A 13,052-nucleotide genomic window follows, 5' to 3' on the forward strand; every position below is an offset into this window, starting at 1 on the left:
TACCTGCATGTTAACTTTCTTTGATTCGTGTACAAGGACACCCAAATCCCTCTGACTACCAACATTTCTTAGTCTCTCACCTTATTAAATATATTCTGCTTTTCTATTCTTCCTACCAAAGTGAAATTTCACATTTCCCCACATTATACTCTATCTGCCCACTTCTTGCCCACTCACTTAACGTGTCTATACACAGTGAGTGGTTAGGATCTGGAATGCACTGCCCAAGGGGGTGGTGGAAGCAGATTCAATCATAGCCTTCAAAAGGGAACTGGATAAGTACTTGAAAGGAAAAATTTGCTGGGCTACAGGGAAAGGACGGGGGAGTGGGACTAGCTGGATTGCTCTTGCATAGAGCCGGCGCAGACCCGATGGGTCGAATGGCCTCCTTCCGTGCTGTAACCTTTCTATGACTCTAAGATCCCTTTGCAGACTCTTTGTCCTCCTCACTGCTTACTTTCCCACCTAGCTTTGTATGGTCAGCAAACTTGGACACATTACACTCGGTCCCTTCATCTAAATCATTAATATAGATTGTAAATAGCTGAGGCCCCAGCACTGATCCTTGAGGCACCCCACTAGTAACAGCTTGCCAACCTGAAAATGACCCGTTTATTCCTACTCTCTGTTTTCTGTCTGTTAACCAATCCTCAATCCATCCTAATATATTACCCCCAACCCCATGAGCCCTAATCTTGTGTAACAATATAACACTTTTGCCCCAGTACCTGAGCTGACCGATGAGCTGCTCACGGGTCTCTGCCAATTTCACTCCTATAGAACATTATGTAGTGTATTTATCCACCGAGCCGCCAGCTAAAAACTTCAAAATGCAGGGCTGCCCAACGACCCCCTCGCCTATCAGTGCTTGGAAAATGCTGACACAAACTGTGAGGAACATATGGAATCGATGGGCAGGGAAAGACCATCAAGCCTGCCCCAGACCATCATGGCTATACGCTTCTTCCCTCCCCCACTCCTCACGCCCACCCACGCGGCCACATAATCTTCTCCTGGGAGAGGCAAGAAAAACAGGAAAAACCCAGTGCAAATAAGGGAAAAATACGCTGCAAAATTCCTCTCTGACCCCCTCAGGCAATCAAAACCAGTCCAGCAGATCACACGGACCAAGTGTTATCTATAAAGATACCTACCTTCTATATGATGCAATCTGCCCCAGTCAGGAACTGGTCCAGCTCCCTCCCTTCTCTTGAAGGCAGAGAGTCAGCACCCATCACACCAGCCGGCCATGTATTCCAGGTGCTCACTACTCCCTGGGAAAAGAAGAACCGCCCAACATCCAGTGTATTCCTACTCATCCATAGTTTAAACTTGTGTCCCCTGGTCCTCCCCAATCTGTTAAACTGGAATAATCTATCAATAAAGATACTATCCAGCCCTTTAATTATTTTATAGACCTTTATCAGGTCACTTCTAAGTCGACGCTGCTCTAAAGTAAATAGACCAAGGTCATTGAGTCTACCTGAGTAGCTGAGGTTCTTTAAGTCGGGATTCATTTTTGCAGCTCTCCTCTGGGCCTTTACCAAAGCCGCTATATCATCCACCGTGTGGGGAAACCAAAACTGGGCACAGTACTCCAGATGTGGTCTGACCAGCGACCTGTATAGTGTCAAAATGGTGCCCTTTGATTTATACTGAGTGGTTCTATTAATACAACCCAATACCTTGTTAGCTTTAGCTACAGTTTCTCTACATTGGTCATCAACCTTTAGTGATCTGTGCACAATAATGCCAACATCTTATTCTCTCTCAATCTCTTCCAGTATTGTTCCCTGCAAATGATAGGTCTATACTGTGTTGGCCCTACCAACATGCATTTGAAATTAAATGTCATTTCCAATGTGTGGCCCACTCCCCCAGCAAATCAAAATCTTTTTTGATTTGATTGCACTTCTCTATTGTCTTAATCCTTGCACAGATTTTGATGTCATCTGCAAATTTACTTAGTATACTCCCAACACCACTGTCCAGGTCATTAATAAAGACCATGAAGTGTAGCGGGCCTAGGACCTGTCCCTAAGCTGAACCACATCTGTTCGCTACAACTTTTTGGCTGCAGGATTGGAGACAATTCCTAATCCAGCTGTTCAAATTTCTGCTGATACCACAAGATTCTATCTTGTGAAGTAACCTAGTGTGAGGTACCTTGTCAAAGACTTTCTGAAAGTCCAGGTAGACAATATCTACCCCACCTAAATGGGATTACCCTCAGGCAGCAAGGGGCTCAAAGAGCTATGCACAACATGGGGCTCAGGGCCGTGTATACGTGGGGTACAACATGGGGCCAGAGCCGTGTATAGGTGGGGTACAACATGGGGCTCAGCTGTGTATGAGCGGGGTACAACATGGGGCCAGAGCTCTGTATAGGTGGGGTACAATATAGGGTTAGAGCAGTGTATGAGTGGGATACAATATAGGGTTAGAGCCATGTATAGGTGGGGTACAACATAGGGTCAGCGCCATGTATAGGTGGGGTACAACATAGGGTCAGGACCGTGTATAGGTGGGGTACAACATAGGGTCAGAGCTGTGTATGGGCGGGGTACAACATAGGGTCAGAGCTGTGTATGAGGTGGGGTACAACATAGGGTCAGGACCGTGTATAGGTGGGGTACAACATAGGGTCAGGACCGTGTATAGGTGGGGTACAACATAGGGTCAGAGCTGTGTATGAGGTGGGGTACAATATAGGGTCAGAGCCATGTATAGGTGGGGTACAACATAGGGTCAGAGCTGTGGATGAGGTGGGGTACAACATAGGGTCAGAGCCATGTATAGGTGGGGTACAACATAGGGTCAGAGCTGTGTATGAGGTGGGGTACAACATAGGGTCAGAGCTGTGGATGAGGTGGGGTACAATATAGGGTCAGAGCCATGTATAGGTGGGGTACAACATAGGGTCAGAGCTGTGGATGAGGTGGGGTACAACATAGGGTCAGAGCTGTGGATGAGGTGGGGTACAACATAGGGTCAGGACCGTGTATAGGTGGGGTACAACATGGGGTCAGAGCCGTGTATAGGTGGGGTACAACATATGGTCAGGACCGTGTATAGGTGGGGTACAACATAGGGTCAGAGCTGTGTATGAGGTGGGGTACAACATAGGGTCAGAGCTGTGTATAGGTGGGGTACAACATAGGGTCAGAGCTGTGTATAGGTGGGGTACAACATAGGCTCAGAGCTGTGTATAGGTGGGGTACAACATAGGGTCAGAGCCATGTATAGGTGGGGTACAACATGGGGTCAGAGCTGTGGATGAGGTGGGGTACAACATAGGGTCAGAGCTGTGTATAGGTGGGGTACAACATGGGGCTCAGAGCCATGTATGAGTGGGGTACAACATAGGGTCAGAGCTGTGTATGAGTGGGGGACAACATGGGGCTGGGGTACAACATGGGGCTCACGTAGAACATGGGGCTCAGAGCCGTGTATCGGTGGGGTACAACATAGGGTCAGAGCCGTGTATGAGTGGGGGACAACATGGGGCTAGGGTACAACATGGGGCTCACGTAGAACATGGGGCTCAGAGCCGTGTATAGGTGGGGTACAACATAGGGTCAGAGCCGTGTATGAGTGGGGTACAACATGGGGTCAGAGCCGTGTGTAGGTGGGGTACAACATGGGGTCAGAGCCATGTATGAGTGGGGTACAACATGGGGTCAGAGCCATGTATGAGTGGGGTACAACATGGGGTCAGAGCCGTGTGTAGGTGGGGTACAACATGCGGTCAGAGCCATGTATGAGTTGGGTACAACATGGGGTCAGAGCCATGTATGAGTGGGGTACAACATGGGGTCAGAGCCATGTATGAGTGGGGTACAACATGGGGTCAGAGCCATGTATGAGGTGGGGTACAACATGGGGTCAGAGCCGTGTATTAGGTGGTGTACAACATAGGGTCAGAGCCGTGTGTAGGTGGGGTACAACATGGGGTCCGAAGCGTGTATGAGTGGGGTACAACATAGGGTCAGAGCCATGTATGAGGTGGGGTACAACATGGGGCTCAGAGCCGTGTATGAGTGGGGGACAACATGGGGCTCGGGTACAACATGGGGCTCGCGTACAACATGGTGCTCAGAGCCATGTATGAGTGGGGTACAACATGGGGTCAGAGCCGTGTATAGGTGGGGTACAACATGGGGTCAGAGCCGTGTATAGGTGGGGTACAACATGGGGTCAGAGCAGTGTATGGGTGGGGTACAACATGGGGTCAGAGCCATGTATGAGTGGGGTACAACATGGAGTCAGAGCCATGTATGAGTGGGGTACAACATGGGGTCAGAGCCTCAGTACTTTAGTAACAAGCTTCAGCCTTCGCCTGCCGCACTTTTCCTGCTTCTCTCAATTCGCCCTTTCGCCTCCACTCATTCCTTCTCACTCTTATTCCCACTCTATCCCTCGACTTTTTCAATCCTTCCCTCTTTCCCTTTTCATCATGACTTCTTTCATTGTCACTCTCTCACTCTGCTCTTTTTTTCTCCTCTCTCCTTCGAGGTGCAGTGTTGCTCCGGGTTGTCAGTACTTCCTGTTAGCCTTGATTTTTTAAAATTTATTTATTTGTATTTAGTCCCCGATAGGAGAAATTTTAACGTCCTTCTTTGTGTTGCCTCAGAAGCACAGAACTTGAGGGCTGCATCCTGAGGTCGCGAAAGGTGCTTTAGAAATGCAAATTCTTTCTTTCTCTCTCTCTCTCTGTTTTTCTCTTTCTGTCATTGCCTCTGCGCTGCTCTCGTTCCCACAGCTCTTGGCAGTGACTCTTTATCTATAAATCTCACTTGTTACTTGCACGTCGTTTTTCCTGATGCAGGAGCTGGTATTGCAGAAGGTTTGTACTCCTGCTGCTAGTGGTGTCGCTTCCTCGGCTGTGGGCTGTGGCTCGCTGGATTAAGAGCTGAATGCATGTGGCGCATTTCATCTTCAAAAAATAACATGATTCATGGTGATCTTCCAAATGTTTCTGACAGAGAAAACAAAGAGCACAAACAATTGTTTTTCTGTTTAATGAATGGGGCTGCCTTAGATAAACTCCCTTCTGTTCCTATATACAATGATTTTTACTTCATCTTGTCTTATCTAATGAAAGACAGACTTATGGCTTTGTGGAAATGAATTCCCACATAAGCTGCTCTGTCTGTCTCCCTGTTTGTACTGAATGGGTTTTAATAACTTACTGTTATAAAGCCATCCTTTCAGCTATCGGTTTTTCTCTTCTCTCTGCAGGTAACGCTTGGAATTGGGCCTGATCAGGATCTCGCTATCCTTCATGAGGTGCGTCAAACAAATGGCCGGTCAAGGAAGATCCAAGGAGAGCTCAAGAATCTAAAGGCGAAGATTTATGGCTTAGAGAATCAATTGCGATTTGGCTGACACTGTCTCGTGGAGTGGTCACTACTCCATTTCAGTATCGGGTGTGGCTGTGTCAGTAGCAGCAATCCACCAACAAAGTGACAATATCTGGACATTGTATTCTGGCCGTCAGACAGGGACTGTTTAAAACCTAGTAATGGAACTGGTTTGTGCCAAATTTACAGAGAGACACAGACCAAATCAATGAAAGCTGTCCTCACGCAGTGCCTTTGCCCCCTTGCGGAGGGGGCAGTTTCTTCAGACCTGATGTAAGAATGGTTCAGACAATTCATCGAGCATTCAGTCAAACTTCTTCAATTTCACTTTCCCACCAATGAGTTCTTTTTGTTTCCTCTTTTTTAAATCCAGTGATAATGTTGGGGGAAGGGAGCAGTTTTCCAGGATGCTCTATTTTGGTTTTCCCTGGACAGTTACTCTGCATATGTTGCACTGTCCAAATTGTTCTGTACCCACACTTGTTCATCTGGCGTTTGGTGTGGTGACAGTTTAAATTCTATCGGTATAATTTGAAGTTTCCTTGGTTCCCTTAATAATGTCATGGGGAAAAGCTTTGCCCAGGTGCAATACTGATCCGAACAGGGCAGAAACCCCAGCTCAGTGTTGAGTCAGCTTTCCTCTGCTGAAGCAGTGGTAAAGTCACTGCAGTTATCGTCAGAGAACTGGGGTTAGAGAGGGTTCATGTTGTGACCTGGGGTTAGAGAGGGTTCATGTTGTGACCTGGGGTTAGAGAGGGTTCATGTTGTGACCTGGGGTTAGAGAGGGTTCATGTTGTGACCTGGGGTTAGAGAGGGTTCATGTTGTGACCTGGGGTTAGAGAGGGTTCATGTTGTGACCTGGGGTTAGAGAGGGTTCATGTTGTGACCTGGGGTTAGAGAGGGTTCATGTTGTGACCTGGGGTTAGAGAGGGTTCCTCTCGTAGTGACCTGGGGTTAGAGAGGGTTCATGTTGTGACCTGGGGTTAGAGAGGGTTCCTCTCGTGGTGACCTGGGGTTAGAGAGGGTTCCTCTCGTGGTGACCTGGGGTTAGAGAGGGTTCCTCTCGTAGTGACCTGGGGTTAGAGAGGGTTCCTCTCGTAGTGACCTGGGGTTAGAGAGGGTTCCTCTCGTGGTGACCTGGGGTTAGAGAGGGTTCCTCTCGTGGTGACCTGGGGTTAGAGAGGGTTCCTCTCGTAATGACCTGGGGTTAGAGAGGGTTCATGTTGTGACCTGGGGTTAGAGAGGGTTCCTCTCGTGGTGACCTGGGGTTAGAGAGGGTTCCTCTCGTGGTGACCTGGGGTTAGAGAGGGTTCATGTTGTGACCTGGGGTTAGAGAGGGTTCCTCTCGTGGTGACCTGGAGTGACTGTCCCCAGCCCAGGAATGCTGAGTCCTTACAATGCCCCAACTTAGGTGAAGTAGTTCAGTGAAGATTAGGAATTGATGTGACACTTTGCTGATCTGTATGGCTTGACATCACACTCTGAAAGGCATTGATCCACTGAATCAGAAGGTGCCCTTGTTACATTTAATAAAATGATAAGTATTAAATCGTTTGATGCACCCTCTCAGTCCCGAGGGCAGCTTTCGCCTCGTAACAGGACTCGCTGATTGCACACAAACCTTCCGTATCACCTCCACATCACTGTGAATACCCAGAGGAGCAGTCTGTACCCTGCAATTTGCCATGTAGTGTCTCAGGCAGGAGGCTGAGCTTTGTACTCGTGATCCATGGGACTGGTGCTCTAAGGTGTAACACATGAAGTACTACTGCCTGTCCCACAATTCTCCATCTACCAAAATCATAATCACGGCAACATGATGAAGCTAAGGTACCAGCTGGGTAATGGAGATGGTAGGAATTGAACAAAATAATTTACATTTATATGTAAAGATTAGGTGTATTGTAAAGTGACGCTGCACCATAAGTACCTGTTAGATTGACAGGTACCCCAAGTATCTCTGGGTTCGAAGGAAGCTGACTTGTTTATTGCTGTGAACATTCACCTCCTCAGGATTGTTTGATCTGTCAGATTGTTTTCTTCCTTTACCTGATTTCATTTAAAACAAAATGTAACAAAAGCTTTCGCTCTAGCTGTGAGATTGTGCGTCAGTGAATATTTGGCAAGGAACACGATTGGGGGGTGCAAATCAGCTTGGCGCAAGATATTTTGAGTGTGGAGCTGACCTTGTGGTTTCTTTCTGGTTCCGTATATTGCTGTGTTCTTAATTAAACCCATCTGGAAAGTGATCCTGTGCCGTTATTGCACTGATTTAACATGCTCATGTGCAGCAGAAATTGAAATGTATTGGATGCAAAAATTGTGGCATTTGAGACGAGCTACTTTTAAAAATGGGTTTGGTGGTGGGAGGGAGTGCTTGTCAATATGTCCCATCTCCTCCGGGAGCAGGACTCCAAACCAGTCCAGACTGACTGCAAAAAGGCTTCTTCTGAAGTGAGTGTCATTGTGGCTCAGCTGTTGCCATTTCTGTCTCTGAGTCCAAAAATTTTGGGTTCAAGCCCCACTCCAAGACTTGAGCCCATATGACTGACACTGAGGGACTGCAGTATTGTTGGAGATGTCCAAATGAATGAAACCTTCAGCTGACACCCCATCTGCCTGTTCAGATGGATGTAAAAGATCTCATGGCACTATTCAAACAGCAGGGAGTTAGTCCTAGTGACATGGCCAACATTCATAGAAACATAGAAAATAGGAGCAGGAGTAGGCCATTTGGCCCTGCGCGCCTGCTGCGCCATTCAATATGATCATGGCTGATCCTCTATCTCAATACCATATTCCCGCTCTCTCTCCATATCCCTTGATGCCTTTTGTGTCTAGAAATCTATCCAGCTCCTTCTTAAATATATTCAGTGACTTGGCCTCCACAGCCTTTTGTGGTAGAGAATTCCACAGGTTCACCACCCTCTGAGTGAAGACATTTTTCCTCATCTGTCGTGAATGTCCTACCCCGTATCCTGACCCCTTGTTCTGGACCCCCCAGCCAAGGGAAACATACTCCCTGCATCCAGTCTGTCTAGCCTTGTCAGAATTTTATATGTTTCAATGAGATCCCCTCTCATTCTTCTAAACTTGAGTGAATACAGGCCGAGTCGACCCAATCTCTCCTCATACGACAGTCCTGCCATCCCAGGAATCAGTCTGGTGAACCTTCACTGCACTCCCTTTATGGCAAGTATATCCTTTCTTAGGTCAGGAGACCAAAACTGCACACAATACTCAGTAAGACATCCTTGCTCCTGTACTCAAATCCTCTTGCAATGAAGGCCAACATATCATTTGCCTTCCTAATTGCTTGCTGCACCTGCATGTTTGCTTTCAGTGACTGGTGTACAAGGACACCCAGTCCCTTTGTACATCAACATTTCCTGGTCTATCACCATTTAAATAATACTCTGCCTTTCTGTTTTTCCTTCCGAAGTGGATAACTTCACATTTATCCACATTATACTGCATCTGCCATGTATTTGCCCACTCACTCAACTTGTCTAAATTCCTCTTCAACCAACACAATCAGGAACAGATTAACTAATTGTTCATCTCATTGCTGTTTTATCAGATATTTCTGTGTGTACAAAATCTGTTTGCCTACAAAACAAGTGACTATACTTCAGAAGTAATTCATTATACGTGTAGTATTTTGGGGCATTGTGAAGTACTGTGTAAATGCAATTTCATTCTTTTGTTCTTCAGTTTTATGATTAGAGTTCTAAATAAACTCTGAAAAATACTTTCTACTATCTAACCTAGTTCTATATTTTTTTGTAACTTATACGCATGTCCCTTAGTCCTCTTTGTTTAATCCTTCCATTATTTTAAAGATCTCAATCAAATCTCAATGTCTATGCTTTTCTTGAGTAAAAAGCCTCAGCACCCTCAACCTGTGGTGATAACGAAGGGCCTTTAAACTAGGTATCAGTCTGCTGGCCTTTCTCTGAATCTTTTCCAGACCTCCACATCCCCCAGCATGTGAGGGAACAAAAACTGGACACAGTATTCCAGTTGAGGGCTAACCAAAGCCTTGTACAAAGACAGTATAATGGTTCTTGTTTTATATTTGATTGTCCTAGCACTACATCCTAATATTCCCAACTGTAGTTTTCTTTTAAAAACAGTCTATAAGAGTCAACTAGACAAAAGTAAATGGCCTCAATTGTAGCAAGATATGACCTTTAACCACACTGGTTATGGGCTCTCAATAACTAGTCATTCTGTCGTTTAGCTGCTTGCCATTGCCCCAACCCGTGTGCATAACACTACATTTATCTATTAAGACATCTGCCAGATATGAACACATTTCCAAATCACGTCTAGATCTGCCTGTAGTCTATCTTTCTTATTGAAGCTCTTTAGTCCCACACATAGAGGGTATAATTTCAAAGTTTGCTGATGACACAAAACTCAGAAATGTAGTAACCAATGTGGAGGGTTGTAACATACTTCAGGAGTACATAGACAGACTGGTGAAATGGAACAGGGCAGATGAAATTTAACACAGAGTGTGAAGTGATGCATTTTGGTAGGAAGAATATATAAATGGAACAATTTTAAAGGGGGTGCAGGAACAGAGAGAGCTTGGGGTTCACATATACAAATCTTTGAAGGTGGCAGGACAAGTTGTGAAGGATTTTTTTTAAAAAAGCATATGAGATCCTGGGCTTTATTAATAAAGGCATAGAGTACAAAAGCAAAAAAGTTATGTTAAACCTTCATAAAACACTGGGCTGGGGTCAGTTGTCTGCTGATACTGGGCTTCAGCTGGAGTATTGTGTTCAATTCTGGACACCACATTTTAGGAAGGATGTCATGGCCTTAGAGAAGGTGCAGAAGAGATTTACTAGAATGGTACCAGGGATGAGGGACTTCAGTTATGTGGAGAAGCTGGGGTTGTCCTCCTTAGAACAGAGAAGGTTAAGGGGAGATTTGATAGGTGTTCAAAATCATGAACGGTTTTGATAATGTAAATAAGGAGAAAGTGTTTCCAGTGGCAGGAGGTTTGGTAACCAGAGGACACAGATTTAAGGTGATCGGCAAAAGAACCAGTGGCGATATGAGGAAACTATTTTTACGCAGCGAGTTGTTATGCTCTGCCTGAAAGGGAGGTGGAAGCAGATTCAATAATAACTTTGAAAAGGGAATTGAATAAATACTTGAAGGGAAAAAGTTTACAGGGCTATGGGGAAAGGGCAGGGGAGTGGGATTAGTTGGATTGCTCTTGCAGAGAGCCAACATGGATTTGATGGGCCGAAAGGCCTCCTTCTGTGCTGTAACTCTTCTATAATTCTAATTGGATAGCTCTTTCAATGAGCCGGCATAGGCACGATGGGCAGAGTGGCCTCCTCCTGTGCTGTGTCTACTTTGATACCATGATATCTTTGTTTCATGGGTAAACTTGTGGACGGTTGGCCCAATGCCTTCGTTCAGACCATTGATCAAGATGGTGAAGAGCATTGGCCTTTACACCGATCCCTGCACCAGTGATTGGTCCTTACGCAGAACCACTGCCATTAATGCTGTCTTCTGTCTCTACGAATGAAAGCAATTCCTTGAACGACCCAAGATCGGCCCACTCATCGCACAGGCCTCAGACCGCTGGGAGGAGGGTTGGGAAAAGTCTTGGAGCAGGCCACTGGTAAATAGCAAGAACACCGTCCCTTCTCCGAACTACACACCGAACAAAGTGGAGCAATGAGGTCGCAACAAACCAACCGTCTCCAGGACAACTGGACAAAAATAATCAGGATCCAGAAACAGCCCAGCCATGCAGGCAGTGACATGGTGAGCACCAGCACAGGAAGGTTCATCCTGGGTCTGTAGGGTCTGCAGTCTGACCCCAGCCCAGTATCAGCAGACAACTGACCCCAGCCCAGTATCAGCAGACAACTGACCCCAGCCCAGTATCAGCAGACAACTGACCCCAGCCCAGTATCAGCAGACAACTGACCCCAGCCCAGTATCAGCAGACAACTGACCCCAGCCCAGTATCAGCAAACAACTGACCCCAGCCCAGTATCAGCAGACAACTGACCCCAGCCCAGTATCAGCAAACAACTGACCCCAGCCCAGTATCAGCAAACAACTGACCCCAGCAGAAGCAAGCAAGCTGATTCCAGCACCCTCTCTCCCCCTCCCCTCTCCCCTCCCCTCTCCCCTCCCCTTCCTCACACTCCCCCCTCCCTCCCCCCTCACTCCTCCCCCTCCCCCCCCTCCCCCCCTCCTCCCCTCCCTCCCCCCCCTCCCCCCCCCTCCCTCACACTCCCTCCCCCCCCTCCCTCACACTCCCTCCCCCCCTCACTCCTCACTCCCCCTCCCCCCCCTCCCCTCCCTCACACTCCCTCCCCCCCCTCCCTCACACTCCCTCCCCCCCCTCCCTCACACTCCCTCCCTCCCTCACACTCCCTCCCTCCCTCACACTCCCTCCCTCCCTCACACTCCCTCCCCCCCTCACACTCCCTCCCCCCCTCACTCCTCCCTCCCCCTCCCCGGCGGTGCGAGTGATGGCGGCGCTGCGGATCTGGTTGCGACTGAAGCGAGCGACGGCGCTTCGAGCGGGAGGCGCCTGGGCCCGAAACAAGGTCAGTCCGTCCGTGCCCCCGGCCCGAGTACCGCCGGCCCCCGCCCCGAGTACCGCCGGCCCCCGCCCCGGGGACCGGCCGAGGCCGAGAGTGGAAGAGTGCGGGCTGTGACACTGCTCCCCCGCATCTCCTCATTTGAACGGCCCTGATGGCGGGAGTGCGGTGTTTAAAGTGAGGGGATTGCTGCTCGTTTTAATTTCCTTTCTCCTTTTGGACTTGAGAACCTGTCGGTGAAACAGAAAGAGTCTGTCCGCTGGCAGCCCCCGGGCCCAGGGACCGAGCGGGCTTCGGAGGCTGATGGCATCCCCGCCAGGCTGCCCGTCTGTCTGTCTGTCTGTCTGCCCCCTTCTATCTGCCCTCCTGTCTGTCTGCCCCCTTCTATCTGTCTGTCTGCCCCCTTTTATCTGTCTGTCTGCCCCCTTTTATCTGTCTGTCTGCCCCCTTTTATCTGTCTGTCTGCCCCCTTTTATCTGTCTGTCTGCCCCCTTTTATCTGTCTGTCTGCCCCCTTTTATCTGTCTGTCTGCCCCCTTTTATCTGTCTGTCTGCCCCCTTTTATCTGTCTGTCTGCCCCCTTTTATCTGTCTGTCTGCCCCCTTTTATCTGTCTGTCTGCCCCCTTTTATCTGTCTGTCTGCCTCCTTTTATCTGTCTGTCTGCCTCCTTTTATCTGTCTGTCTGCCTCCTTTTATCTGTCTGTCTGCCCCCTTTTATCTGTCTGTCTGCCCCCTTTTATCTGTCTGTCTGCCCCCTTTTATCTGTCTGTCTGCCCCCTTCTATCTGTCTGTCTGCCCCCTTCTATCTGTCTGTCTGCCCCCTTCTATCTGCCCTCCTGTCTGTCTGCCCCCTTCTATCTGCCCTCCTGTCTGTCTGCCCCCTTCTATCTGCCCTTCTCCCTGGTCTCTGAAGTGTTAATCTCCAGGATAGTTACACTCTGTCATCAGTGATAACCCTGTTTGACGACAAGCCCGCTGTCTGCAGGAGGCCGGCCGGCTGCCTTATGAAAGGATCCATGGCTGCTTCAAATAAGCTTATTTAGTGAGGGAAAGACTCTGGTTCTGAGATTTGAGAAATTGACTAGACCAGCAAGCTATA

At 48.1% G+C, this 13,052-nt stretch overlaps 2 protein-coding genes across 8 annotated transcripts in view; both read left to right on the forward strand.

Annotated features, from left to right (window-relative positions):
* The window catches only part of ccdc77 (coiled-coil domain containing 77), a 67,775-nt gene extending 60,163 nt beyond the window's left edge, over positions 1 to 7,612 (forward strand). For all 3 annotated transcript variants that reach the window (XM_067999952.1, XM_067999954.1, XM_067999953.1), the window contains exon 11: positions 5,242 to 7,612. In XM_067999952.1, coding sequence (XP_067856053.1) covers positions 5,242 to 5,388 — 147 coding nt within the window. In that variant the 3' untranslated portion in view covers positions 5,389 to 7,612. The remainder of the gene's footprint in view (positions 1 to 5,241) is intronic.
* A 4,207-nt stretch (positions 7,613 to 11,819) lies between these two features.
* The window catches only part of LOC137334891 (haloacid dehalogenase-like hydrolase domain-containing 5), a 38,494-nt gene continuing 37,261 nt past the window's right edge, over positions 11,820 to 13,052 (forward strand). For 2 of the 5 annotated variants that reach the window (XM_067999956.1, XM_067999960.1), the window contains exon 1: positions 11,824 to 11,959. In XM_067999956.1, the coding sequence (XP_067856057.1) occupies positions 11,882 to 11,959 (78 nt within the window). In that variant the 5' untranslated portion in view covers positions 11,824 to 11,881. Of the gene's footprint in view, positions 11,960 to 13,052 lie in introns of all 5 variants that reach the window. The other 3 variants (XM_067999958.1, XM_067999957.1, XM_067999959.1) reach the window with 3 other exon arrangements.

Source organism: Heptranchias perlo, chromosome 18 (genome assembly GCF_035084215.1).
Source record: "Heptranchias perlo isolate sHepPer1 chromosome 18, sHepPer1.hap1, whole genome shotgun sequence".
In the NCBI taxonomy this organism is placed as follows: domain Eukaryota; kingdom Metazoa; phylum Chordata; class Chondrichthyes; order Hexanchiformes; family Hexanchidae; genus Heptranchias; species Heptranchias perlo.